Source organism: Ahaetulla prasina, chromosome 1 (genome assembly GCF_028640845.1).
Source record: "Ahaetulla prasina isolate Xishuangbanna chromosome 1, ASM2864084v1, whole genome shotgun sequence".
NCBI classification, from domain to species: domain Eukaryota; kingdom Metazoa; phylum Chordata; class Lepidosauria; order Squamata; family Colubridae; genus Ahaetulla; species Ahaetulla prasina.
Genome location: NC_080539.1, coordinates 375,515,045 through 375,542,075, shown reverse-complemented (window position 1 = coordinate 375,542,075; position 27,031 = coordinate 375,515,045). Strand labels below are relative to the sequence as shown.

Below are 27,031 nucleotides of genomic sequence, written 5' to 3'. Positions count from 1 at the left end.
CAAAATATTTACAAGTCGCGGGAAGTTTGTCATATATATATATACATACATACACACACATATTTATAGTTATTTATATAAATTAAAAGAGTTTGACTATCTACAGTATGGTACATTCCGCAAGGCGCAAGTTTGAGTTGGGCGCAATTCGAACACGCAACTTTTCTTCCCAGGAACACGGCATCCACTGCTGCACCCCAAATCTGGAGAACTTGATGCCTTCGAGGAGGCCACGTGGAAATTGAAGGCTTCTCTGTGTGGTCCCAGCTGTTTGCTCTTCAGAAGTAGACTGCTGCGGAACAAGGACGCTCGACGTGTTTCCCATGACACTTAGCCGCAGCGAATCCTAAATATATTTTCTTCTTTTTTTAATCAGCGTTGGGCTAACCTCGTTCTTCCATGAAAGTGTCGCCCTTTAAATCAGAAGTCTCCAACCTTGGTCCCTTTAAGAGTTGTGGACTTCAACTCCCAGAGTCCCAAAGCTGGCTGAGAAACTCTAGAAGTTGAAGTCCACAAGTCTTAAAGGGACCAAGATTGGAGACCCCTGATTTAAATCATTTTTAAAGCTGGCAAGACACTTTTCTTGTGGCAGTCAGTTCCACAGGTTCAGTAAGTTTTGTCTTGTTCTCCTCGGTGGCTATAGTCTTTTCTTCTTCCAGCAGCGGGTGGGCAGAGAGGGTCCAGGCTGCCTCTTGGCAGGGGGCATCAGGGGGGGCTAATCAAAGCAAGACACTCCCCCTGCAAACTCCTCAACCCACGTTTCTAGAAATCCAGGGGAAGGAATTGAAATCACACCACAGGGGCTGCAACGATTCCAAAGATCATCATTTGTGCCCTCCACAATTCAGAAAAAAATGTTATATTACAGGATTGTCCATTTAGGGGTTGGGGGGTGTCCAACTTTGCAACTTTAAGACCGGCGGACTTCAACTCCACAGAGCCGGCTGGGGAATTCTGGGAGTTGAAGTCCGCCAGTCTTAAAGTTGTAAAATTGGACACTTGGTTTACGGAGAAAAGGTCCAGGCTGTTGGTTCCCCCTCCCCTTAAAAAGTCCTCCAGGAAGGCCCGGAGGAACCAAGGCCAGGGTTTGGATGTGGGAGGGGGCATCACTGTGCCAGCCTCTCCCCTTCTCCCTGCCCAGTGCCCGGGGAGGGGTGGCAGCTTCAGTGGCATCCACAGCTGCCGGCCACCATGCTGTCGTACTGTTTCAGCACCACCGTCTCGTCGTCGTCGAAGTAGAGCAGATTGATGGAGAAGAGCTTGTCCGGGACGCAACAGGGGGTGTGGACCTCCGGGCTGAGCTTCAGGGCGTGGATGATGGACTGGACGGTGGCGTGGTTGGTGGGCCGCATGCTCTGGCCCAGGGGGAAGTGGCAGGTGCCCTTGCAGTGATAGGCGTTGTAGCCGCGAGGAGAGATGACCCAGCCCGTCCAGCCGATCTCGTCGAAGTCCACCGGGAGCGGGTAACGCTGGCAGGGCAGGGAGCTCTCGGCCGAGCGGGGGCCGCGGGTCCGGTTGGAGGGGGCCTCGGGGACAGACCCCAGACCTGCGAAGGGGGGCAAAGAGGCAGTAGAACCAGCTCACGTCCCCCCGCTTGGCATCTCAGCTTCAGGAGCAAAGGGGGGGGTGTCCCAAGGGAGGCCACGACGCCCCCTCCCCAAAATGCCTGGCAGGGGGTGACTCACCGGGGAAGCCGCTGGGCAAGGCAGCCGCCCGCCGCCCGTCGTCCGTGAACAAGACCAGCATGGGCTTCTTGCTGGCGTGGTGGTCCCTGCCCGAGGCAAACTGCACGGCGTGGGGGTCCAGGGGGGCCCCTCCAAGGCCCTGCACCGTCACAAGCAGGCCCTGGTTGCTGCTCTCTTCGGCCACCCAATCGCGGACCTGGAAGGGGAGCAATCGGTTGGCATCCCGCTGGGCTCAAGTGAGTCCTCAGCCTAAAGCCCCCCTCCCTTGTTCTCAGCCCCCCCACACACATGCAGGTCGAACCCAGGAGCATCCAAGTCCCCCCCCCCATGACCTCCGGAAGGTGGCACTCACCGCCTGGGTGATGGAGAAGACCTCCCAGCCGAAGCCCTGCAGGGCCAGCAGCCGGGCGGAGAGCAGCTTCTTCCCCTGGGGGGCTTCTGGATGGCCCTTGTCCAGCACCTGATAAATGCTGACCTGGGGGAGGAGAATGAGGAAGGGGGGGGAGTTAGGATTAGCTGAAGCCCTACAGGGGGGTTGAGGGTAGCTCCTCTCCCCAGCAGAGCCTTTCTCCCTAGAGATTCAGGGCACTCTGCACATGCTCGCCTAACCTGGTCACCTCCCCTCTCTTTCGCTGACTGTACTCGCTCAGTTTTTAGCACAGCCTTTGCAATCTGGTCACCTCCAAAATATGATGGGACTACTACATCTCCCAACATCCCCAGCGGCCCTACTTGATGGGATGTGCGTGGAGTTCAGGCAGCTTTTGAAAAAGGAAGAGGCCATGGTGGGTGGAGGAGGGAGGGAGGGGAGGGAGGGGGGAGAAGGAAGAGGAGGAGGAGGAGGAGGAGGGGAGGGGCAATGGGGAGAAGCCACAGGAGGAAGGGAGGGAGGAATAGAAGGAGGTAGAGAAGGAAGGGTCCCTCAACAAACAATAGGAGCAAAAAGGAGCCTCCATTGTCAGGGGCAGTCTACCTTGGAGGGCCAGGAGAGCACAGTTCCTGCCCCACAGGCAGGGCTGGTCATGAAGAAGGAGGCCAGGACCGAGATCAGCTGGCACCGAATGTGGGGAGGGGGCACCCCTGGGGATGCTTCGTGCCCACTGATTCCAGCTTTAGAGGTCGGGGGTGGGGGGGGAAGGACCCATGGACCGAAGTCTGGCCAGACCAGCAGCAGCCGGGAGCCACTCCGCTGGGCGTCAAGAGTGCCTCTGAGCATACCTGGCAGTAGTGCTGCCTCTGCAGGACAGCCCCCTCGGCCCCGCTGGGTCGCATCTTGAAGAGATGCAGTTCAGCCGACAGCACAATCTCGTTCTTGGCCACGCTGGACAGCAGGAAGAGCAGCTGCATCTGGTCGCTGTGAGCTGAAAGGGAAGGCGAGTTGGCACCGGGCAGCCCACAACAGCCCTGCCAGGTAGACCAGGCGGAGGAGGAATTGGGCGTATGCCCTGGCAATCTGCCTTGAGTTTGCGGGTCCACCATTGGTTAAATTGGGGCAGGCTCTCCATCTGATAAATCAATATTTTTCCAACCTTGGGAACTTGAAGACAGATGGACTTCAACTCCCAGAATTCCCTAGCTGGTTGCCTGGGGAATTCTGGGAGTTGAAGTCCACCGTCTTCAAGTTCCCAAGGTTGAAAAACACCACTGGAAACAAATAATCTTCCATTTTAAAGCATCAAGGTTTTTGGCACCCCTGAAAAGAGGCAGAAGCTGATCTTAGCCAAAACTTTCCCATCTTTAGGGTGTCCCACCGAAGCCAATTTACAGAGCTCCCCCACACCCCAAAAAGCCCACCCCCATTCTTGAGAAGGAAAAAACAACCAGTGAAAAACTATTTCTTTAATTAACATTCACAACTGAGGAAGGGGAAATTAGGGGGGGGGGAAACTTTCTGCCAATCCTTGGGAAGGAGAACCAATAAAAGTCAAAACAAACAAGGGGAAGTGAATCCATCTTTTTCAAAGTTTAAATATTCAAACACACACACACAGGTTATTCTCATGGGCTTTGATAGAGACTTGGGGGTTGGACACACCTGTTAGCAAAATTGAGGGGGGGGGCAATTTTAAGGCAGAAAGGGATTAAATCCAAAGCATCTCACACTGGAGGGAGAATTTGCTGCAAACACACACAATTTGCTTCACAAACACACACAGACACAAACACACAGGGAGGGAGGGAGAAAGAAAGAGGGGGGGGAGATAGATAGAAAGAGAGAGAGAGAGAGAAAATGGGGGGGGACTCCAGGATTTTAAGACGCTTTGTCAGTTGCCAACTCTGGGGGCGAAGTAGCCCCCCACCCATCTGCACAACAGAAGACGCCCCCTCCATGGCATGGGCACCTGGCATGGGGGCGCAGGAGGTGGCATCACCCGAGCTCTGCCACCTTGTCAGAAGGGACTCCAATTCCCATCCGAGCCCCTCCCTGGTCCTGATCCAAGGGTGCCCTGGAGAGGCCAACCCAGTTTAAAGAGAATCAGCTAAACTGGGAAGTGTGGGGGGGGCAGGTTAGAAGACAGAAGCATCAGGCCCTTCTAGATGGCCTTAGGCATCCCTGTGGGAAACCTCCGAGACCCCCAGCTGTGGGGAATCCCAGAATAACAGCTGGAAGGGATCCTGGAGGTCTTCTAGTCCAACCTGCTGCTCGAGCAGGAAAAAAAATACCATTTCAGACAAAATGGTTCTCCCAAAAACGTCCAGGGTTGGAGGAAGCCCTTCACAAAGGGGTTGGGGGGTTGGAGAAAGAGAGGGGCATGGGCTTCTTCAATGCCTGCCCCACTGCTCCCTCTCTAGCGAGGGGGGGGGAGTCTATTTTGAGATTCCAAGCAGCAGCCCTTGGAATTAAATCCCCCTCCACGCAGCCTTTCCCTCCTCCCATCCCCCCCTTCCAGCAGCAAAGCCCCCTCCCCACTCCAGGGACTCACTCCTGTCCAGGAAGCTGCGCACGGTGTTGCCTTCCAAGAGGTGGGGGTCTTTGGTGACCCCGTCAGCGTCGGCCACGGTGTTGTAGAGGTCCACCATGTACTGGGGGGGCTCCTTGAAGTAGAGGGGGGTCTGCGGAGGGTCTTCGATGCCAAAGACCTCCAGAAGCTGCTTCAGAGCCTGGTCCCGGGTGTCCTCGGAGCCCCAGGTGGGCTTAGCGGGGCAGGCAGGTGCCCAGGTGAGCAGGAGCAGCAAGGACAGGAGCTTCTTCATCATCTCGGCTTCTGGGATTCCTCAAGAGGACTAGCTCCTCTGGGATGGCCCAGGCCTCCTTTATACCCGGGGGCAGAAGGGGCAGAGGCTGATGGGCCATCAAGGAAGGGCAGGGGATTAATGGGCCGGCTAACAAGGTGCCAAGCAGCCCATTAGCTCAGTCCACACCTGGCAGGGCTGTGGATTCCTCCGGAGGGACCCCCCATGCTCCAGGTGTGGGGGGTGGGCTGTGTGTTCGTGGTTGGGGCTGAGCCAGCCTGGGCAGGAAGGAGAGGGGAGAATTGCCCCCCCCCACAGGCCTCCCCAAAGTTTATTGAGGGTCCGAGGCTGCCAGCCAGATGAGTTGGTTCTCTGCAGGGGGCTAATGGGCATCTAATGGGGAGCAGTGGGGGGCCATTTGCAGACAGGAATTAGAGGCTTCTGGGGGGGGAGAGGGGGAGAAGCAGCAGAATGGAGGATCCCTCCATGGGGCAGCGCCCTTCACCCCAAATGGTGACCCTCCTGCCTTTCTCTCCTGGGGCACCAGATGTGAGCAGCCCCAATGATCGGAGCCCCTTGGCCCTGCAACCCCAGCCCAAGATGGGTGGGGCGTGGCTGGAAGCATGGGAGAAATGGGGGGCCTGCAACTGAGCCGCTTGGAGGCCAAACAGTGTCCTGCCCCTGTGCCTTTCTAAAAAGCACAACACGATTCTAGTCCTCATGGAATTTCAAGGGCTCACACTGAACCATTGAGCTCCTGCACCCCTTGAGCCCCATGTTTTACGGGAACCGGGGCAGAAGACACCTGCTCCCCTCCACAACCTGCCCCTAATTGCTTCTCCCCCTTTCTTGGTCTGTTTCAGCAAAGACGGAGCCCGGATAGATGGCCTCTGGTTACTCAGGTGGGTGAGCAGCTTTCACACCACTTGGTTTGCACCAAGCTGAGCGGGTGCCCTTGTGAACGCCACAAAGGTTGGTTTGCAGGGAAGCTTCCACCCTCGCCTCCTCGAGCCAATGGGGCCGGAATAGCTCAGGCTGTAAGCAGCCTATTATTAGAACACAATAGCCTGCAATTACTGCAGGTTCAAGCCCGGCCCAAGGTTGGCTCAGCCTTCCACCCTTTATAAGGTAGGTAAAATGAGGACCCAGATTGTTGGGGGGGCAATAAGTTGACTTTGTAAATATACAAATAGAATGAGACTATTGCCTTATACACTGTAAGCCGCCCTGAGTCTTCGGAGAAGGGCGGGATATAAATGTAAATAAATAAATAAATAAATAAATATTAGTGGGACCCAGGAAGGGGGTGTCCTCCATCACTGCCCCCACCCTCACCAGGCCCCCAAGATTCAAAATCCCCCATAGCCTCCCCCAGCAGGCTTCATTTCCGAAAAATCCTTAGAAGTCTTTTTCTTCCCAGCCCCATCAGATCTTCAGCAGCACTCAGTCAGGATAGAACTAAAAGGGACCCTGGAGGTCTTCTATCTAGACCAACCCCGCCCCCCTCAAGCAGGAGGCCCTATACCATTTCAGACAGGTGGCTGTCCAATCTCTTCTTGAAAACCTCCAGTGTTGGGAGTACCCACAATTTCTGGTGGCAAGCTGTTCCACTGGTTAATTGTCCTCACTGTTAGGAAGTTTCTCCTTCACTCCAGGTTCTTTCTCTCCTCAATTGCTTTCTATCCATTGTTTCTTGTCCGGCCTCCTGGTGCTTTGGAGAATAATGTGACCCCCTCTTCTTTGTGGCAGCCCCTCCAATACTAGAACCCTGCTATCCTGTCCCGTCCCCCCATCCCCAGTCCTTCTTTTCTCTAGACTGGCTAAACCCAAATCCTGCAGGCGTCCTTCCTATGTTTTTGTCTCCAGGCCTTTGATCGTCTTAGCTGCTTTTCTTTGCACTTTTTCCAAAGTCCCAACTTTGTTTTTTGTAGTATGGTGACCAAACCTGGATGCAGTACTCCAGGTGTGGCCTTACTAAGGCTTTACAAAGCGGTATTAAGACTCCACGTGATTTTGATTCTATGCCTCTGTTTATTCAACCAAGGATTGTATTCGCTTTTTTGGCTGCTGCCACACACGGCTGGCTCTAATTGTGGGTCTAGACCAAGTTCTCCTTTCTCAATTATTTCCTACAGATGTTCTTTTTGAAAAATCTGTTTGTAGCCGGGTGGGCGAGCCAGACCGCTTCTGAAGCAGGCAGCCTTATAAATGTAATAAATTGCAATCTGTTTTCCCGCAGTTTGTTGGCCATCCTTCCTGCCACCCGTGCTCCACCCAAACTGTGCCCGGCTCTCCAAAGGGCAGGGCATCTGTCAGTCCAAGGTGTCTGCCCCCCCCCTTGCATCTGCATAGCTTCTCAAGTTTCCAGATTCCCTCCCCACCCCCCCACCCCGCCCAGAAGACATCCCTTGGTCCTGCATGAAAGGGCTAGTTTTTATTCCTGTTGGCCAACACCATTTGAGCAGGGGGTGGACTAGATGACCTACAGAGTTCCTTCCAACTCTGCTATTCTAGTCTAGTCTAGTCTATATTTTCTATTTTATTCTATTCTATTCTCGTTTCTGTTTTATTCTATTCTATATGTTCTATTCTGTTCTTTCCTCCTTTTCCAGGTTCTGGGTGCTGGATCTGCCAACCGATCAGGAAGGGAGATTTTATTTTTAGGAAAATTATTTCTCCCCACCCCCCATTCTAAGCTCTGGCCAGATAGGAAAAGCTGGCAGTCTGCCAAGGAAGACCCCACCCCCAAAAAGGGGGGACAGTTCTGCCCAGTGACTAGGCTGAGTCCACCCCTCTTCTGCAAGACCCCACCCAGGAGAGGTTGCCTGGGTGATGGATGGAGAGCCCCCCACCAACAGAGGCTTCCAAAGGGTGGGTGCCATAGTCAGGTGGTACCATAACATCCTGGCAGGGCTGCAGCTATCCAGGTGCCCCCCCTCCCCCCACGCCTCCAGACTTCATTCTGGAAAGCTGTTGATGCTGAACTTCTGGGGGTCCTCCAAACCTGGCTTGGGGACCCCCAAGACACCCCCAGGGCATGTGAGGCAGTCCCACTATCTTTAACATCCCTTCATCTATTGCCCTTTGCTTTCAGTTGGTTTTCATCCTGTTTTAATGGATTTATTAACTCTTTTTAGCCCTGTTGTATGGCCTGCAAGCAAGAGTCACTTATATGAGAGATGGGCAGTTGCTGTATAAATTGGTTTAATAAGAAATAGTAAATAAAATTTGGGGAGGGACGGAGTGTCTTGAGGCTGCCCATTTTTAATTTTGCACAATTCTAAGGTACAACACTTAATGATAGTCATAGGGTTCAAATAAGCAATCAAGAAACTATCAATATCAATATAAATCATAAGGATTGCCAGCAACAAAGTTACAGTCATACAGTCATAAGTGGAAAGAGATGGGTGATGGGAACGATGAGAAGATTAATAGTAGTGCAGATTCAGTAAATAGTCTGACAGTGTTGAGGGAATTATTTGTTTAGCAGAGTGATGGCCTTCGGGGAAAAACTGTTCTTGTGTCTAGTTGTTCTGATGTGCAGTGCTCTATAGCGTCGTTTTGAGGGTAGGAGTTGAAACAGTTTATGTCCAGGATGCGAGGGATCTGCAAATATTTTCACGGCCCTCTTCTTGATTCGTGCAGTATACAGGTCCTCAATGGAAGGCAGGTTGGTAGCAATTATTTTTTCTGCAGTTCTAATTATCCTCTGAAGTCTGTGTTTTTCTTGTTGGGTTGCAGAACCGAACCAGACAGTTATAGAGGTGCAAATGACAGACTCAATAATTCCTCTGTAGAATTGGATCAGCAGCTCCTTGGGCAGTTTGAGCTTTCTGAGTTGGCGCAGAAAGAACATTCTTTGTTGTCCTTTTTTGATGATGTTTTTGATGTTAGCTGTCCATTTTAGATCTTGTGATATGATAGAACCTAGAAATTTGAAGATTTCTACTGTTGATACTGTGTTCTCTAATATTGTGAGAGCTGGAAGTATGAAAGGGTTTCTCCTAAAGTCTACCACCATTTCTACGGTTTTGAGTGTGTTCAGTTCAATTTGGATTGCTGTGCAAATTCAGCCATCAGCCCTGGATTAAACCTGGAGAAAGAGGTTGTGTGAATAGAGAGCTAGATCTGGGTTACCCTATGAAGGACGATTGCACTCCGGGACGGGGCAAAAGACAGCCTCGCCTGCCCCAGCCTCGGTCTTTGCAGCCCCCCCAAGGTGGAAACGCAGCCCGGTTGGAGTTGCAAGCAAAATCCTTCTGGAACATTTGCTTCGTGATATGATTGTGTCCGGGACCCAAAACCCACCAGCTGGGCCCTCCCATTCTGGATAAATTTTATTTGCACATCCTCTCTCTCCTTTCAGGATGGTACAGGAGTTCTTGGGAGGGGAGGAGCTGGCAGCGGCTGTTGCCTTCAATTCTTTCGGCTCCAGAGGTGGGGCAGCATGGGGGCTCCCAAGCGTTTGGGTCCACATTTGCACGTCTGGATGACAAAGATGGTGCGTAGCTGCCCGGTCCGGCTTTGGAAAGTTTTTGTCTCGTAACCATCAGGGATGCAGTGACTGGCAGTGGCTCTTGGCCCCCCTGGCTCCCTGGGAAGGAAGAGACACAGGAGCAGTGAGGCAGGGCAGGGCAGGGAGGGAGGGAGGGAAAGGGAAAGGGAAAGGGAAAGGAGAAGAGAGGAGAGGGAAGGGAAAGGGAAAGGGAAAGGGAAAGGGAAAGGGAAGGGAAGGGAAGGGAAGAAAAGGGGAAGGGAAGGGAAGGAAAGGAAAGGAAAGGAAAGGAAAGGAAAGGAAAGGAAAGGAAAGGAAAGGGGAAGGGAAGGTGAAAGTATTCTGGCAAGGCAGATGAGACTAAGAAAAAGTGATAAACATAAAAAGCAGCAACGCCCCTCCCCCACCACAAAGAGAGTGATTACAGGGAGATAAAGAGAGAGAAAGAGAAATATATGACAGATGGAGATATCAGAACTGATCCAAAGGAACCCAAATTGCATTTTGAAAAGTTCTCCACTTCGTCTCTTTCTCCATTCTTTCTCTTCCTCCCCAGATGTTGAATTCCCAGCTATTCACACATCCCTGTCCTGGCCTTCCCAAAGGATGGTGGTGAGGTGCCCACCCCCCCCACCCCGCAGTCTCTGGGTGGGGGTTGGGGGGGCTAACAGCACTCTTGACACCTCCAGACCAGGAGCAAATGGGGCAGCTGTCTGTCACTGCTCTAATCCCAGGACCCCAATACACACCCGGGAGGAAATGAAAGGGAGGGAGGGCTGGCTGGCTGGGGCTGTGTGTGTGTGTGTGTGTGTTTTTGTGGGTGCCCCTGTCTATGTGCCTGTGTTCCCCACCCCACCCCCTGCATCTGGGCTGCCTTACCTCTGCTGACATCTTCCTAAGCACCTTCCCAGGTCAATTTCCTGAAAGATTTGCAAAACAAAGAGCAGGAAAAAAAACTGTTTCCTTTCACTTGGTTGGGGCGGGTGGGGGGGGGGGCTATCTTTGCAAGAAGCTGGCCTGGCCTGTGGGGTTCCCCCCCCCCCAAATAAAGGGTGTCAGTCCTTTTTTTGCATCATCCAATTCTCAAATTCCCCTTGGCGCATCTGTCACCCTGGCTGGGGAGGATGGGTGAAGCTGGCAGCCCCTTGGACAAAGGCCCCTTTCGATGGGCGCTTCGCCAGCCTGCCAGTCTTAAACATTACTAGCCGCTTTTTTGAGCTTGGGACCAAGTTCTGTCCAGGTGCCCAGTGTTGGGGAGCTGTGCCCTTGGCCTTGCCCCAGGCCCCCCAGCCCCAGGATCTCAAAACTTGCCAACCCAGCAGTGATATTTGGGGGATTATTATTTTGAACAGTTGGGGGGGGGCTATCTTGCTTTTTATTATTTTTATCAATGTCAAGGTGGCGGAGAGATCTGATCCTCCTTTCTCCTCTTTCCCTCCCCCCATCACAACAACCCTCTGAGGTGGGCCGGGCTGAGAGATAGAGAGAGAGAAAGGGAATTGTCCCAAGGTCAACCAGTTCAAGCCATCCACCCCTTTTCCCAGCTGGCATTCATGCCAACAGATCCAGGAACAGCCAGGATAGCTGAGGACTGGGCCTCTTTGAAGATAGACCCTGCCTGAATAAGGGAGCTGACACCCCTCCGTGGCCCACAGTTCTTAGCACATCACCAATTTGTTTAAAATTTACTCCAGACATTTAGAGTAACCAAAAGCCCAAAATTGCCCTAAGGAGATGTCATAGTTGCTGTAGGAATTCTAGGTTTCTACTAAATTATGGGGATGGGTTTTCCTAGGAAAACCAGCTGTAGGAGAGATGCTCCTTTCATCCCACCTGGATCGGTGTCCCCTCCCTCCTGCTCCTCCCGCAAACTAACCCCGAGACCCTTTGCTGTGGCTCCGGTGGGGAAAAGCTAGTGGGGAAAACTGGGGCTCCGGTGGGGAAAAACTGGGGCAGGGGGCAACGGGGAGGGGAGGCACACAGGAACAACAGACCTTCCGTTGCTCTCTCTTCCTCCCTTCAACGTTCAGCACCACCTCCGAGTAATGTTCCCAGTGGGGCACCCGGTAGCAAGAGGCCCCTTGGCCCTGGCAGCCCCCCAGCGTCCGGATCAGGCGCTTCCCGTTGGGGCCCTGCAGGAGGATCGAGTCGAACCCCGTTGGCACGCAGAAGGGCCCACCTGGCAGAGAGAGAGAGAGAGTCACCCAGCAGACACCAGCTGCCCACACCCTGGGGGGTCAGTGGCAAAGCCCCATTTTGCACAAGTAAACGTGGTTCTTTTCTGTGTTTTTTCTGGTGGACAGTCAGTCAGTGGGGTGAGCCCACAGTTAAAAAAATGACAATAAAGGTTATCTTTTATCATCTTATCTCATCTTATATTTTATTGTATTTTTTATCCTATCCTATCCTATCTCTTATCTTATATCCTATATCCTATCCTATCCTATCCTATCCTAGCTTAGTTTAGCTTATATCTTATCTTTTATCTGATATTCCTTTCTATTTTATCTGATTCCTTTCTATTGTCTATCTTCTGTCTTCTATCTTATCTTATCTTGTCTTGTTTTATCTCTTATCTCTTATAAGATCTTATCTTATCTCTTATCTTAATTGGGCCGCAGTGGAGAGGCAGCCTGGGATAGGAAGTTAAGGCATTCTTTCGTGTCCAGAGCTCTGCCTGGTTTTATGGGGAGGGGGAACAGCTCTCTGGCCCTTGCAGGCCAGCCCTCCCCACTCTGGGACCCCAAGCAACTCCCTGTTGTGTCTGCGCCCCCCCGAGCCGGGCCCCCTGCCAGAAAGTGACTTGGAAAGTGAGGGGGAAGGGCCGTCAGGACTTATCTCGGGAGCACCGGCTTCCCTGGCTCAGCTCCAGGAGCCAGAGGCAGGCCAGGTGGAGGAGATAACGAGGCCTCCGTCCCCTGACTCTTCCCCCCCAGGCCACGCCTCCAGACCCAGCTGATGGCAATCAGTCCTGGCTGGACCCTAGGTTTCATAGGCAGGAGAGGTGGGAACAACAGAAGCAAGGGTGGGGCAGGCGTAGGAAGTGCTGAGTCATGGAGCCACAACCCACAGGATATAAAGGCAGCAAGGGCTGCTGTGCCTCTTCATAGCAGGCAAATCAACTGCTTAACTAGAGCTGAAGTACTGTTTGTTCCTGGGTGACTCATCGGCATTAAGGGAGATAACAGAATCACTTGGCAGACGCTCGCTAGTTTGCTGCCAGAGCTGATAGTGCTGGCTAATTAAGCCATTGCTCGGACGGAGGTGAGGGGGGACAGAACATCCCCATGCTCCCCATCCCAGCCGGGACCCAGCTTGGCAAGGCTGAACTCCACACTGCTGGATGCCCCAGCTGGCTCACCTTGGGAGGGCGGGGGGCCAGCACACCTGCCCACGTCCAGGGTCTGCTCCAGAGGGGAGTCAGGAAAGAAGGTCTTCAGGGTGGGCAACCGGAGGCACTCGGCCGGGCTGGCATTGCACTGGCAGCTGTCCACCACTTCCACCTGCCGAGGGCCGTCCCAAAGCCAGCGATCCTGCACCAGGAGGCGGCTGGGCTCGCAGCGAGATCCAGGTGGGCAGCAGCCTTCAGAGTGGGGGTCTCCCCTGGGCCTGGCTAGCCACTGCGGGGGCCTCTCCTGCAAACACAAGGGGGGGAGGAGGCTAAGTTAATGCCCAGGCATCAGGTAGAAGCCCAATGGTGCCAGGGGAATGAGGAGCTCAGGATGCCCCAGGCCTCCCTGCCCCAAGAGCCCATTCTGGAGAAGGAGGGGGAATTGGGGGCTATGCAACCTCATTCCTTTTATTATTATTTATTATTATTATTTATTTGATTTTTATACCGCCCTTCTCCCGAAGGACTCAGGGTGGTGTACAGGCAAAGTAAAAAATGAACAATACAATATACAGTTTAAAAATGCAAATTTAAAAAACTTATTATAATTGGCCTGAAACTTTAAAAATATATAAAAACTAAAACCCCATTTTAAAAATTAGTGGTAGAAAATTTAAAATCAATAAAATTTAAGCCAGCCCCGCGCGAATGAAAAGATATGTCTTCAGTTCGCGGCGAAAGGTCCGAAGGTCAGGTATTTGGCGTAAACCGGAAGCTCGTTCCAGAGTGGGAGCCCCACAGAGAAGGCCCTTCCCCTGGGGCCTGCCAGCCGACATTGCTTGGCGGACGGCACCCTGAGAAGTCCCTCTCTGTGAGAGCGAACGGGACGGTGGGAGGCATGTGGTAACAGCAGGCGGTCCCGTAAGTACCCAGGCCCTAAGCCATGGAGCTTTAAAGGTCGTAACCAAAACCTTAAAGTGCACCGAAGGCCACAGGTAGCCAGTGCAGTCTGCGCAGGAGCGGTGTTACATGGGGCTACGCTGGCTCCCTCTATCACCCGCGCAGCTGCATTCTGGACTAACTGAAGCCTCCGAGTGCACCTCAGGGGGAGCCCCATGTAGAGAGCATTACAATAATCCAAGCGAGAGGTAACGAGCGCATGAGTGACCGTGCATAAGGCATCCCGATCAAGGAAGGGGCGCAACTGCCGAACCAGGCGAACCTGGTGGAGGGCCCTCCTGGAGACGGCCGTCAAATGATCTTCAAACGACAGCCGTTCATCCAGAAGGACACCCAAGTTGCGCACCCTGTCCTTTGGGGCCAATAACTCGCCTCCAACAGTCAGCCGCAGCTGCAGCTGACTGAATCGGGATGCCGGCATCCACAGCCACTCCGTCTTGGAGGGATTAAGCTTGAGCCTGTTTCTCCCCATCCAGACCCGTACGGCTTCCAAACACCGGGACAGCACTTCAACAACTTCATTGGGGTGGCCCGGGGTGGAAAAGTACAGCTGGGTGTCATCAGCGTACAGCTGGTATCTCACCCCGAAGCCACTGATGATCTCACCCAGCGGCTTCATATAGATCTTGAACAGGAGGCGAGAGGATCGACCCCGCGGCACCCCACAAGTGAGGCACCTGCGGTCGACCCCTGCCCCCCTGTCAACACCGTCTGCGACCGGTCGGAGAGATAGGAGGAGAACCACCGATACACGGTGCCTCCCACTCCCAATCCCCCCAACCGGCGCAGCAGGATACCATGGTCGATGGTATCAAAAGCCGCTGAGAGGTCTAATAGGACCAGGGCAGAGGAATAACCCTGTCCTGGCCCTCCAGAGATCATCCACCAATGCGACCAAAGCTGTCTCCGTGCTGTATCCGGGTCGGAAGCCGGACTGGAACGGGTCTAGATAGACAGCTTCATCCAGGTATTGGGGTAGCTGTCGCGCCACAGCATTTTCTACAACCTTCACAGCGAAGGTTGGAGACTGGACGATAATTACCAAAATAGCTGGGTCCAGGAGGGCTTCTTGAGGAGGGTCTCACCACCGCCTCTTTCAAGGCGGCAGGAAAACCCTTCCAACAAAGCGTTGATAATCCTCTGAGCCAGCCTCGTGTCACCTCCTGAGTGGCCAGTACCAGCCAGGAAGGACACGGGTCCAGTAAACATGTAGTGGTGTGAAGCCGTCCCAACAACCTGTCCACGCCCTCGGAGCCACAGGGTCAAACTCATCCCAAACAGACTCGACAAGGCGTGCCTCCTCTCCCTCGCTTGGATCATCCCAATGTCGGTCCAGACTGTCCCAGCTGAGCGATTTTATCGTATAGATAACCACTAAACTCCTCGGCACGTCCCTGCAAGGGTCATCCCGCACCTCCTGATGAAGGAGGAGCGGGTCACCAAACAGGGCGGCCGGGCGGTTATCTGCCGACGCAATGAGGGTGGAGGCGTGACGCCTCGCCTCCCTCATTGCCACTAGGTAGGTCCTAGAATAGGACCTAACTAGTGTCGATCAAGCTGAACGACTGGACCTCCAGGTGCTCTCTAGGCGTCTTCTCCGGCGTTTCATCTCCTTAGCCCCTCGGAAAACCAAGGGGCGGGCGAGATCTGCGCCGGGTCAGAGGTCGCAAAGGCACGACACGGTCCAAGGCCCCCAGCCGCGCCTGTTCCCAGGCCACGACTAGTTCCTCAGTCGTGCCGTGGGCCAGATCCTCAGGAATGGCCCAAGCTCCGTCAGGAACCTCTCGGGTCCATCAGGCGCCTGGGACGGAACCAACGTAGGTTCCGTCTCCCTGCGATGGTGAGTGGCGGTTCGGAAGTCTAGGCGAAGGAGAAATGATCGGACCATGACACGGTTCTGTTACTAAATCATCTAATTCCAGATCATTTAACCACTGTCCAGAGATATAAATCAGATCCAGCGTGCCTCCCCATGTCGTGGGGCCATCATTTACTCGAATCAGGTCCAAGGCCGTCATGGAAGCCTGGAACTCTCGAGCTGCTGTAGATAACAAGCCAGCTGATGGCAGGTTGAAATCCCCCATGACTATCAGTCTGGGGGTCTCTACCGCCACAGCGGCTAGAACCTCCAACAGCTCGGGCAGGGCTGTGGTCACGCAGCAAGGAGCCAGGTACGCGATCAACAAACCCAACTGATTCCTATGGCCCCACCTCACATAGAGGGATTCACAGCCGGCAATCTGAGGAACAGTGGCCTCCCTCGGCTCTAGATCTTCCTTAATGACAACCGCCACCCCCCCCACCCCTACCTTGGGCCCTCGGCTGATGAAATGCTCGGAAACCTGGAGGGCACAGCTCAACAAGGGGGACCCCCCCTCTGGGCCCAACCAGGTCTCCATAATGCCCATAAGGTCCGCGGACTCCTCCTGAATAAGATCGCAAATCAGGGGAGCTTTATTGACCACGGACCGGGCATTACATAACATCAACCGAAGATCCAAGCTCTGAGGATCATGGCCGCCGGAGGAACGGGTAGGGACTGAGGGGCCGGAGCACGTGATCGCTTTCAGACATCGAACACGTGCTCCCAACTCTCGATACGCCCCCCCCTCCGCCATATCTGCCTCTCCCACTTACCGTACAGATTGAACAACCCTCTAGTCCTGGAACAAGACCCTCCCCCCCTGCCTTCAGACCAGATGTAGAAGTGTCATGAATAGCACAGGGCTGATCCTCCCCGACGGGTTAATCCCCCCACCCGTCGTATCCCTCCCTCCCCTTAAAAAACCCCTTTTTAAAAACCTATCTAAAAATCCCCAAAAATTCTTCTTGGCCGCATGCCACCTCTCTGCCTTTGGAAGAGCCACAAGAAGAATTCCTGCCTTTGGAAGAGCCTCAAGAACCATCCCCTCCCTCCCTCCCTCCCTCCCTCGCTCTCTTCCTTCCTGGCAGGAGGGGTGTGTGAACATCTGGTGAGGCCAGCTGAGCCTTATCTTCTTCTTCAGTACATTTTGAATAATCCACCAAATTCTTATCCAAAAGGCCTTAATTTTCTTGCAAGTCCACCAAATATGAAAATATGTAGCGTCATCACAATCACACCTCCAACATTTCGCTTGGATATCAGGATACATACGTGATAATTTTTTGGGATGTAAGTGCCATCTATAAAACATCTTATAAAAATTTTCCCTTAAATTCTGCGCTTGTGTAAACTTAACATTTCTAACCCAGATTTTCTCCCATGTTTCCAACATTATTGGTCTTCTATCTTATCTTATCTTGTCTTGTTTTATCTCTTATCTCTTATAAGATCTTATCTTATCTCTTATCTTAATTGGGCTGCAGTGGAGAGGCAGCCTGGGATAGGAAGTTAAGGCATTCTTTCGTGTCCAGAGCTCTGCCTGGTTTTATGGGGAGGGGGAACAGCTCTCTGGCCCTTGCAGGCCAGCCCTCCCCACTCTGGGACCCCAAGCAACTCCCTGTTGTGTCTGCGCCCCCCCGAGCCGGGCCCCCTGCCAGAAAGTGACTTGGAAAGTGAGGGGGAAGGGTCATCAGGACTTACCTCGGGAGCACCAGCTTCCCTGGCTCAGCTCCAGGAGCCAGAGGCAGGCCAGGTGGAGGAGATAATGAGGCCTCCATCCCCTGACTCTTCCCCCCCAGGCCACGCCTCCAGACCCAGCTGATGGCAATCAGTCCTGGCTGGACCCTAGGTTTCATAGGCAGGAGAGGTGGGAACAACAGAAGCAGGGGTGGGGCAGGCGTAGGAAGTGCTGAGTCATGGAGCCACACCCCACAGGATATAAAACCAACGAGGGCTGCTATGCCTCTTCGTAGCAGGCAAATCAACTGCTTAACTAGAGCTGAAGTACTGTTTGTTCCTGGGTGACTCATCGGCATTAAGGGAGATAACAGAATCACTTGGCAGACGCTCACTAGTTTGCTGCCAGAGCTGATAGTGCCGGCTAATTAAGCCATTGCTCGGACGGAGGCGAGGAGGGACAAAACATCCCCATGCTCCCCATCCCAGCCGGGACCCAGCTTGGCAAGGCTGAACTCCACACTGCTGGATGCCCCAGCTGGCTCACCTTGGGAGGGCGGGGGGCCAGCACACCTGCCCACGTCCAGGGTCTGCTCCAGAGGGGAGTCAGGAAAGAAGGTCTTCAGGGTGGGCAACCGGAGGCACTCGGCCGGGCTGGCATTGCACTGGCAGCCGTCCACCACTTCCACCTGCCGAGGGCCGTCCCAAAGCCAGCGATCCTGCACCAGGAGGCGGCTGGGCTCGCAGCGAGATCCAGGTGGGCAGCAGCCTTCAGAGTGGGGGTCTCCCCTGGGCCTGGCTGGCCACTGCGGGGGCCTCTCCTGCAAACACAAGGTGGGGAGGAGGCTAAGTTAATGGCCAGGCATCAGGTAGAAGCCCAATGGTGCCAGGGGAATGAGGAGCTCAGGATGCCCCAGGCCTCCCTGCCCCAAGAGCCCATTCTGGAGAAGGAGGGGGAATTGGGGGCCATGCAACCCTCATTCCTGCCTTTGGAAGAGCCTCAAGAACCATCCCCTCCCTCCCTCCCTCCCTCCCTTCCTTCCTGGCAGGAGGGGTGTGTGAACATCTGGCGAGGCCAGCTGAGCCTGGATGGCGAAGCCTCACCTTGAGAGTCTGGTGGAAGTCCAACAGGGAAAGCTCTCTGGGAAGACCAGGACATCCTGAAGGGGGGGATTTCCCCCTGCCACACAGGCTCCTGCACAGCCCCACATCAACGCTCACAGGGCTACCCGAAAGATCTGGGGAGGGAGAGGAAAACCAACAGGGTATTTTCTGGGTCAGGGTCTCACCCAGCCCCCCCAAAAGGCTTCCATAGCATCCCAAGACCCCCAACATTTTACCAGGAGTGAACTTGCTATGTAGGGCAGATTTGTCCCCTTTGTGGATTCAGATTAATTCTCAAAAAGTCTTGCTGGCTGTAGGACCATTTGCAAGAAGAGACAAAGGGAACAAGCCACGTTCCTTCATCCAACATCTGGGAAAGCGGAAGGTGTGCCAAGGACCAGGTTGTCCCAAAGATGCTTTCCCAAAAAGCAACTGGACTTTCTTGGGATTTTTTTTTTTGTCCTTGAAAACATTTCACTTCTCACGCAAGAAGCTTCTTCAGTTCTGAAATGTTTTCAAGAAACCCAAGAAAGTCCAGTTGCCTTTTGGAAAAGCACCTTTGGGACAACCATGACCTGGATGAATAACAAAAGAGTTGGAAGGAACCTCAGAGGTCATCTAGTCCACCCCCACCTCATCCAAGCAGGAGACCCTACACCATTTCTGACAGATGGCCGTCCAGTCTCTCCTTGAAAGCCTCCAGTGATGAAGCTCCCACAACTTCTGAAGGCAACTTCTGTTCCATGGGTTGGTTGATCTCACTGTCAGAATTTTTTCCTTATTTCCAGGTTGAATCTCTCCTTGGTCAGTTTCCATCCATTATTCCTTGTCTGACCTTCAGGTGCTTTGGAAAATAGCTTGACCCGCTTCTCTCTCTGGCAGCCCCTCAAATATTGGAACATTGCTATCATGTCTCCCCTGGTCCTTCTCGTCACTAGACTAGCCATGCCCAGTTCCTCTAACCGTTTGTCATATATTTTAGCCTCCAGTCCCCTAATCATCCTGGTTGCTCTTCTCTGCACTTTTTCTAGAGTCTCGACATCTTTTTTATAGTGTGGTGACCAAAACTGGATGCAGGATTCTAGGTGTGGTCTTACTAGGGCTTTATAGTGTGGTATAAAGTGATACATAACCACGAGATTCAGTCTCCTCCTGCTATCTTATCCATTTCTCCACAGTACTATTATTCCAATTTTCATCCCTCTTTTTGTCCAAAAATTACTTGTGTAGTTTTGTTGCTTTTATCTTTGGACACACACACACCCCTGCAAGGTAAGTTAGTCTTTCCTAATTCTAAAGTCGAAAATGATCACAATTGATTCAACATTTTATCCCTTGCAAAATTCAGCCTTTATGTAGCTCCAAGTGTAAATCTGTATATAATAAAATGTCTGTCAAACAGGCTGCCTCTTTTTTGGCATTCCCAGACACCTAGCTGGATCTCCAATTTTGCATCCCATTTAAGGGAATAACCGATTGATATTTCTCTTTTCCCAAACAGCCTCCTGCTGAATGGATATTCAGAATTTGACTCTCAAAGCAATTTGTAGCCTGCAAGCACAGTCTGCCCTCCTAGCGCTAATCACTATTACTGTCTCATCACATTATCACCTCCATTATCCCTTGCTAATTGCACCAATTATCACACCATTACTGACCCCACATAATGGAGGTGGGCTGATTAGCGCCCTGAAGCCCCTCCCCCACCTTTTAATTAACCTTTAGTGTCAAATTTTAACTATCTTGGCCTCTTATGTTTTAAATTTAATTAATTAATTAATTAATTTAATTAATTAACCTTTAGTGTCAAATTTTAACTATCCTGGCCTCTTATGTTTTAAATTTAACCCTACAACATCTTGAGTCTCCAAAGACCTATGCAAGGGTCCTCTTTGTAGACTTTAGTTCAGCATTCAATACCATCATTCCAGACATTCTTCTAACTAAGCTAAACCAGCTACAGGTACCGGAACAGACTTGTAAGTGGATCACAAGCTTCCTAACAAACAGGAAGCAGCAGGTGAAGCTAAGCAAGATCACATCAGATACCTGTACAATTAGCACAGGGCCCCCCACCAAGGCTGTGTGCTCTCCCCACTTCTTTTCTCTCTGTATACCAATGACTGCATCTCCAATGATCCATCTGTTAAGCTACTGAAGTTCACAGATGACACAACAGTGATTGGTCTCATTTGAGACAATGACGAATCCGCATATAGACGAGAGGTCGAACGACTAGCCTTGTGGTGCAACCAAAACAATCTGGAACTGAACACACTCAAAACCGTAGAAATGGTGGTAGACTTTAGGAGAAACCCTTCCATACTTCCACCTCTCACAATACTAGACAACACAGTATCAACAGTAGAAACCTTCAAATTTCTAGGTTCTATCATATCGCAAGATCTAAAATGGACAGCTAACATCAAAAACATCATTAAAAAAGGACAGCAAAGAATGTTCTTTCTACGCCAACTCAGTAAGCTCAAACTGCCCAAGGAGCTGCTGATTCAGTTCTACAGAGGAATTATTGAGTCTGTCATTTGCACCTCTATAACTGTCTGGTTCGGTTCTGCAACTCAACAAGAAAAACACAGACTTCAGAGGATAATTAGAACTGCAGAAAAATATTTCCTACCAATCTGCCTTCCATTGACGACCTGTATACTCCACGAATCAAGAAGAGGGCCGTGAAAATATTTACAGATCCTCGCATCCTGGACATAAACTGTTTCAACTCCTACCCTCAAAACGACGCTATAGAGCACTGCACACCAGAACAACTAGACACAAGAACAGTTTTTTCCCCAAGGCCATCACTCTGCTAAACAAACAAATCCCTCAACACTGTCAAACTACTTAGTATCTGCACTACTATTAATCTTCTCATCGTTCCCATCACCAATCTCTTTCCACTTATGACTGTATGACTATAACTTGTTGCTGGCAATCCTTATGATTTATATTGATATATTGACCATCAATTGTGTTGTAAATGTTGTACCTTGATGAACGTATCTTTTCTTTTATGTAAACTGAGAGCATATGCACCAAGACAAATTCCTTGTGTGTCCAATCACACTTGGCCAATAAAAAATTCTGTTCTATTCTATTCATTCTATTCTAAATTTTTATATCCAGTTTTTATGTTTTTAACATTTTATTTGGGCGCCAGCCAAATAAAGAGTCCCTGTGTGTGAAAGAGGCAAGACAGACAAGGTTTCCTGCTTGAGCAGGGGGATGGACTAGAAGACCTCCAAGGTCCTCTTCCAAGCCTAGGATTCTATATTCTAAATGTGATCAATCAATCAATCAATAATCATCCAGCACTGAAATGCCAAAGGAAGAAGATAAAACACCATCCCATTTTGCTACGTAATCAGTTTTTTAAATTGCAGGAGGTGATAGACAGGTAGATAGATGATAGATAGATAGACAGATAAAGATAGATAGACAGACAGACAGACAGATAGATGATATAGATAGATAGATAGATAGATGAAAGATGATAGATAGATAGATAGATAGATAGATAGATAGATAGATAGATAGATAGATAGATAGATAGATAGACAGATGAAAGATAGATAGACAGACAGACAGACAGAAAGACAGACGACAGATAGATGATATAGATTACATAGATAGATGAAAGATATAGATAGATAGATAGATAGATAGATAGATAGATAGATAGATAGATGAAAGATGATAGATAGATAGATAGATAGATAGATAGATAGATAGATAGATAGATGATAGATAGATAGATAGATAGATAGATAGATAGATAGATAGATAGATAGATAGATAGATAGATAGATAGAGATAGATAGATAGATGGATGGATGGATGGATGGATGGATGGATGGATGGATGGATGGATGGATGGATGGACGGATAGATAGACAGACAGAGAGACATCTCCCTCATACACCCATAGGGGAAAGAGAAAAGGTTGCAATGCAGAAGCTACATTCATATTTTCCATATGGTTATTGTCCCAATGGTGTACAGTAGAGCAATGCCAAAACCGGGCAGAACCCAGGAATAAAAAAAGGAGATTTTTGCAGGAGGAAGGGCAAAGCTTCTGTCCAGGATGGGAAAAGGCTGGGCTGAATCAAAGGACCGTGGCAGCCAGGAAGGAAGGACCGAGATGGGTTAAGGGGGTGTTCTTCCATTAGCAACTGGGGGGGAGGGGAGGGGGGGAGACAGGCCATTATCAGCAATATACAAAATCATGGCTGGAGGGTGGGAGGGGGTGGGGAAAAGGAGGGAGACCCAGAGGAAGGGGGCAGAGGCGGGCAGGAAGGATGCCAACAATGCAACCCTTGGTGGTCCTTAGCATGCAAGGCTGCAGGAATAATAGCCCTACTAATTGGTTTGCTGTCTCTCACCCCCCAAAAAGGGGGGGCGTTTATCTTTGGAGGCAAAGATTCCCTTCCTTTGGGAGAGAGGCAGGAAACTGGCCCTCACCCCAGCCCCTCTGCAGAGATCTTGGCCCCCTTCAGCTCTGCCCTCTCTTCCCCAACCCCCCATTGCCAGTAACCATAAGGCTATCTGGGGTTCACTTTTCCTGCCCCACAACCGAGGGCCTTTCCTTGCCACGATGCACTTTCTGCACTGTCAGCCTAAACAGTGCAGGGCCTATGCTTTAGGGGAGCAAGAGGGAGGTCTGGAGGTCACCTAGCCCACCCCTTCAGCATCCCCAACAAGTTCCCGTCCTGGCTCCATTAGGAGGACCCCCTTCCCCTTTCAGGCACCGCCTCCGGCCAGGGCAAAACGTCCAGAAGACCTCCTGGCCCAGCTTCAGACGGTCATCCCTTTGCAAGGATGATGAGGGTCCCTGGAGGTCTTAAGGTCGTGTGGCCAGCCTGGTGGGAGATGAATGGCAGAGCCGGTCATCCGCCACGTTGCCCTTCTGGCCCGGCTCTCTCCTCTCGGTGCTAAAAATCCTGTTTCTACCCCAAATCACAGCCGGGACCACCTTCTAACTTTTTCACTACCCCCCAATCAAGTGGTTGGATGGTTTGTGTTCCTGATGCCAAGGACAAGGTGGGGTTGTTACATTGTGGAGTTTTAACCTTCTTGTAAGCTGCCCAGAGTCATCTTTGTGTGAGTTGAGCAGCCCCATAAATTGGTGGAATGAATGAATGAATGAATGAATGAATGGCTAATAATCACCCATGCTGGCTTTGAGGCCTGGGAGTTGCAGAGGGCTACTTCTCGGAGACCCTTGGAGGGCGATGGGGACTCAGCTGCCAAGATGGGGCCAAAGGGCAGCCAAGGGGACCCTCTTGAGTTCTGCTCTTGCCCAGACCCTCTGCCCGCCCAGCCCCATGGAGAAAGCCCCACCAAGGTTTTACTCTGGCGAGGAAGAAAACAAATTGAATTAAATATGGCTAGCCTATAGAAAAGGAGTAGTAGGGGTAACGTGATAGCAGTCTTCCCAAATTTGAGGGACTGCCATAAAGAAGAGGAGGGGGTCAACCTATTCTCTAAAGCCCCTGAAGGCAGGACAAGAAACAATGGATAAAACTAATCAAGGAGAGAAGCAATCTAGAATTAAATAGAAACTTTCTGAAAATTAGAACAATTAACCAGTGGAACACCTTGCCACCAGAAGTTGTGGATGCTCCAACACTGGAGGTTTTTAAGAAGAGACTGGACAACTATCTGGTTAGAATGGTATATGGTCTCCTGTTTGAGCAACTGGTTGGACTAGAAGATCTCTAAGGTCCCTTCCTGCTCTATTCTGATTGAAATCTTGGAGGTTTTCTGGGGTCTCCCATGCATCCCCGCCCAAAAAAGTCACCTTGAATTCTGAGATGGGCAGCAAATAAATTTGATAAATGAAATAAAATATTTTTTCTTTGCCTCCAGCAAGGCTCCTGCAAAAAAGATGGGGGGCTCTGGAGGAGGGAAAGTGGAGGGAGAGAGGATTTGGGGTGATGTCAAAGGTCATCCTTTCCAAAGTCTTGCAGGGAGATTTGCAAGGCTTGTCCGGTTGCAGCTGACCAATGGGTCAAATGACGGATGAATAAACAACCCCACCCCACTTTCTCTATCTTCATCTGGAGTTATTTTTCTTTCAGCCTTTCTCAGTTTGGGTGAAGAAAATAAAGGCAGGAAAGCTTCTGTATTGTGGGAGGCTTCAGACAGAGCCTCCTCCTCCAGGAGATGTTGATTGGCTCCAGGGTTTGCAAATTTCGGAGGGTCCGTTAAGGCAGAACCAACACCCCCCTCCCAAAACCCCCAGTTCTCTCCGGCCTCCCTTGATACTTGAATTGGCCATTTAGTGAGTTTGGGGGAGAGAAAGGGTTTGCACTTCAATCAGAACAGAGCTGGAAGGGACTCTGGAGGTCTTCTAGTCCAACCCTCTGCTCAGGAAGGAGATACCATTTCAGAGATTCCAGTCTCTTCTTCAATCAACTTTGATCTTTTGATCTTCTTAAATTCTTTGATCTTTCCCGCCCAACCCTCCCAGGAGAGAGAGGGGAGGGCCTTGCGAAGGAAACTCCCAGGAGCAAAACTGAGGAGGAATTCAGTTTTATCAGGATGGGCTTCGTCCCAACTCACCGTGTCCGAGGAAGACCAGGCGACTTTGCCTCTTGCAACAGCCTCGCTCGGCCGGCAGGTTTCGGCCACCTTGTGGCCAGCTGGCCATTCCAGCACCTGGGGGCACAAATGGCAGATTTATAGCTTGCAGGGTGGAGCAGTTCAGAAGCTCAAGGAAGAATTTCTCAGAACAGAACAGAACAGAACAATAGAGTGGGAAGGGACCTTGGAGGTCATCTAGTCCAACCCCCTGCTCAAGGCAGGAGCCTTACACCACCTTGGTCAAATGGCTGTCTGGTCTATTTTTGAAAATCTCCAGCGATAGAACCCCCCACAACTCCAGGAGGCTCTTCCATTGATTAGTTTCTCAATCACAACAGCATACACAAAATATCATAAAATAAGAGAGTTGGAAGGGACCTTGGAGGTTTTCTAGTCCAACCTCCCTGCTCAAGTGGGAGACCCTGTCCCGTTTCAGACCAATGGTTGGCCAATCCCTTCTTAAAAGCCTCCAGTGATGGAGACACCCACAACTTCTGAATTTTGGGGGTGTCTTGGACAGGCTGCCCCCCCAAAACCACTTTTTTCCTCCAGCAAAAATTCTCTTTTTCCTCCGGAGGCCTTTCCTGTCGTCCTGCTGGGCTTTTGACCCTGGCCAAACAGAGAAGGCTGGGTCCCTGGCCCCAGGGGGGCACCACCGATTCTTGCCCCCAATGTTGACATGCAGAGCCCAATTCTTGCTTTCCACTTGTTTATTTATTTACAAAATTTATTGGCTGCCCATAGGTAACTCAACTCTGGGAGTCTTACAAACACTTAGCCGTTTTATCTGGTCTGATAAACAGAATAGAATAGAATAATAGAACAGAACAGAACAGAACAGAACAGAACAGAACAGAACAGAACAGAATAGAATAGAATAGAATAGAATTTTTTATTGGCCAAGTGTGATTGGACACACAAGGAATTTGTCTTTGGTGCAGATGCTCTCAGTGTACATAAAAGAAAAGATACCTTCATCAAGGTACAACACTTATAATACTTAATGATGGTCATAGGGTACAAAGAAGCAGGATGTTTCCCTAATAGACTGCAGGTTCATTTAGCGACCATTTACAGTTACAATGGCACTGAACAAAGTGTCTTAGGACCATTTTTCACACTTATGACCGTTGTAGCATCCCCACAGTCGTGTGATCAAAATTCAGACACTTGGCAATTGACTCATACTTACGACGGTCGGCGTGCCCTGGGGGTGACGTGATCCACGTCTGCAACCTTCTGGCCAGTAAAGTCAAGAGGGAAGCTGGATTTGCTTAACGACTGTGTGACTAACTTAACAACTTCAGTGATTCACTTAACAACAGTGGCAAGAGCAGTTGTAAAACGGGCCAAAATTCATTTGACCCATGTTTCACTTAGCAACAGAAATGTTGGGCTCAATTTTGGTCATAAGTGGAAGACTCCCTGTATATAACCAAACTAAAAACACCTGGCAAAGTAAAGCTGTGCAAATTCTGAATATATTCCAAGAGCTAAGATCGCAGCTGGTTAAACAGGTGAAGAAAAATAAAAAAGAGCTGCATATCTGAAAAAAAGAAGAGAGAATTCTGGCCAGAAATTAAATCGTTTGCACCTCCCTGTGTTTTCATTCCTGCAGACCCGAACATCCGTCCTGTGTGTCTCTCTCTGGCCCTCGAAAGTCGCTCAGCATGTCCTGGATTGGCCCTAATGTAATTTGTTCTTTTAAAAAAAAAAGAATCTGAAAACTTTTAAAGGCAACCAGTGGATTGGCAATTAGTAATAGAATAGATCATTGATGAGGATAAATTCTGTATTTCTCTGTCGCCAAAGGGAACTCTTTTTCTGAAGCAGAACTACAGTAGAAGGACGTTTTAAACCAGATTCTCCTCTGCCTTGTTTGTTGGTTTGCTTGCCTTAGTTAGACTGACAGCCAAGGCAGGGACTGATTTCAAAGCAAGTCCTGGCCGAGAGATGCCTTGAAGCCAGGCAGAAGGCGGCTGGGCAAACCAGGTGAAGAGGCAGATAGAATCCCCTGCTGGGATCAGGAAGGTCGCTAAAGGCCCATTTTTTCCCAACTCCTCCTAAACTGCTCCCTCCTGAATTCTTTAAGGATTAAGGAATGGAGAAATTCATTTATTTGGGTGCTTTGCTCTGAG

At 50.9% G+C, this 27,031-nt stretch overlaps 2 protein-coding genes across 2 annotated transcripts; both read right to left on the bottom strand.

Moving 5' to 3' along the window:
- Window positions 1-1,163: 1,163 nt before the first annotated feature.
- LOC131188423 (bone morphogenetic protein 2-like) lies at window positions 1,164-4,883 on the bottom strand. Its single transcript, XM_058163691.1, has 5 exons — window positions 4,610-4,883; window positions 2,904-3,046; window positions 2,038-2,160; window positions 1,686-1,881; window positions 1,164-1,579 (listed from the first exon to the last, which is right to left on the bottom strand). Exons 1-5 carry the CDS (start codon window positions 4,881-4,883, stop codon window positions 1,164-1,166), a joined length of 1,152 nt encoding a protein of 383 aa, XP_058019674.1.
- Window positions 4,884-8,150: 3,267 nt separating this feature from the next.
- On the bottom strand, window positions 8,151-25,036 carry LOC131188413 (uncharacterized). Its single transcript, XM_058163680.1, has 7 exons — window positions 24,873-25,036; window positions 18,294-18,427; window positions 17,771-18,010; window positions 12,719-12,992; window positions 11,352-11,536; window positions 10,237-10,277; window positions 8,151-9,456 (listed from the first exon to the last, which is right to left on the bottom strand). The coding sequence occupies exons 1-7, from the start codon at window positions 24,958-24,960 to the stop codon at window positions 9,279-9,281; spliced, it is 1,140 nt and encodes a 379-aa protein (XP_058019663.1). The 5' UTR covers window positions 24,961-25,036; the 3' UTR covers window positions 8,151-9,278.
- Window positions 25,037-27,031: the final 1,995 nt, after the last annotated feature.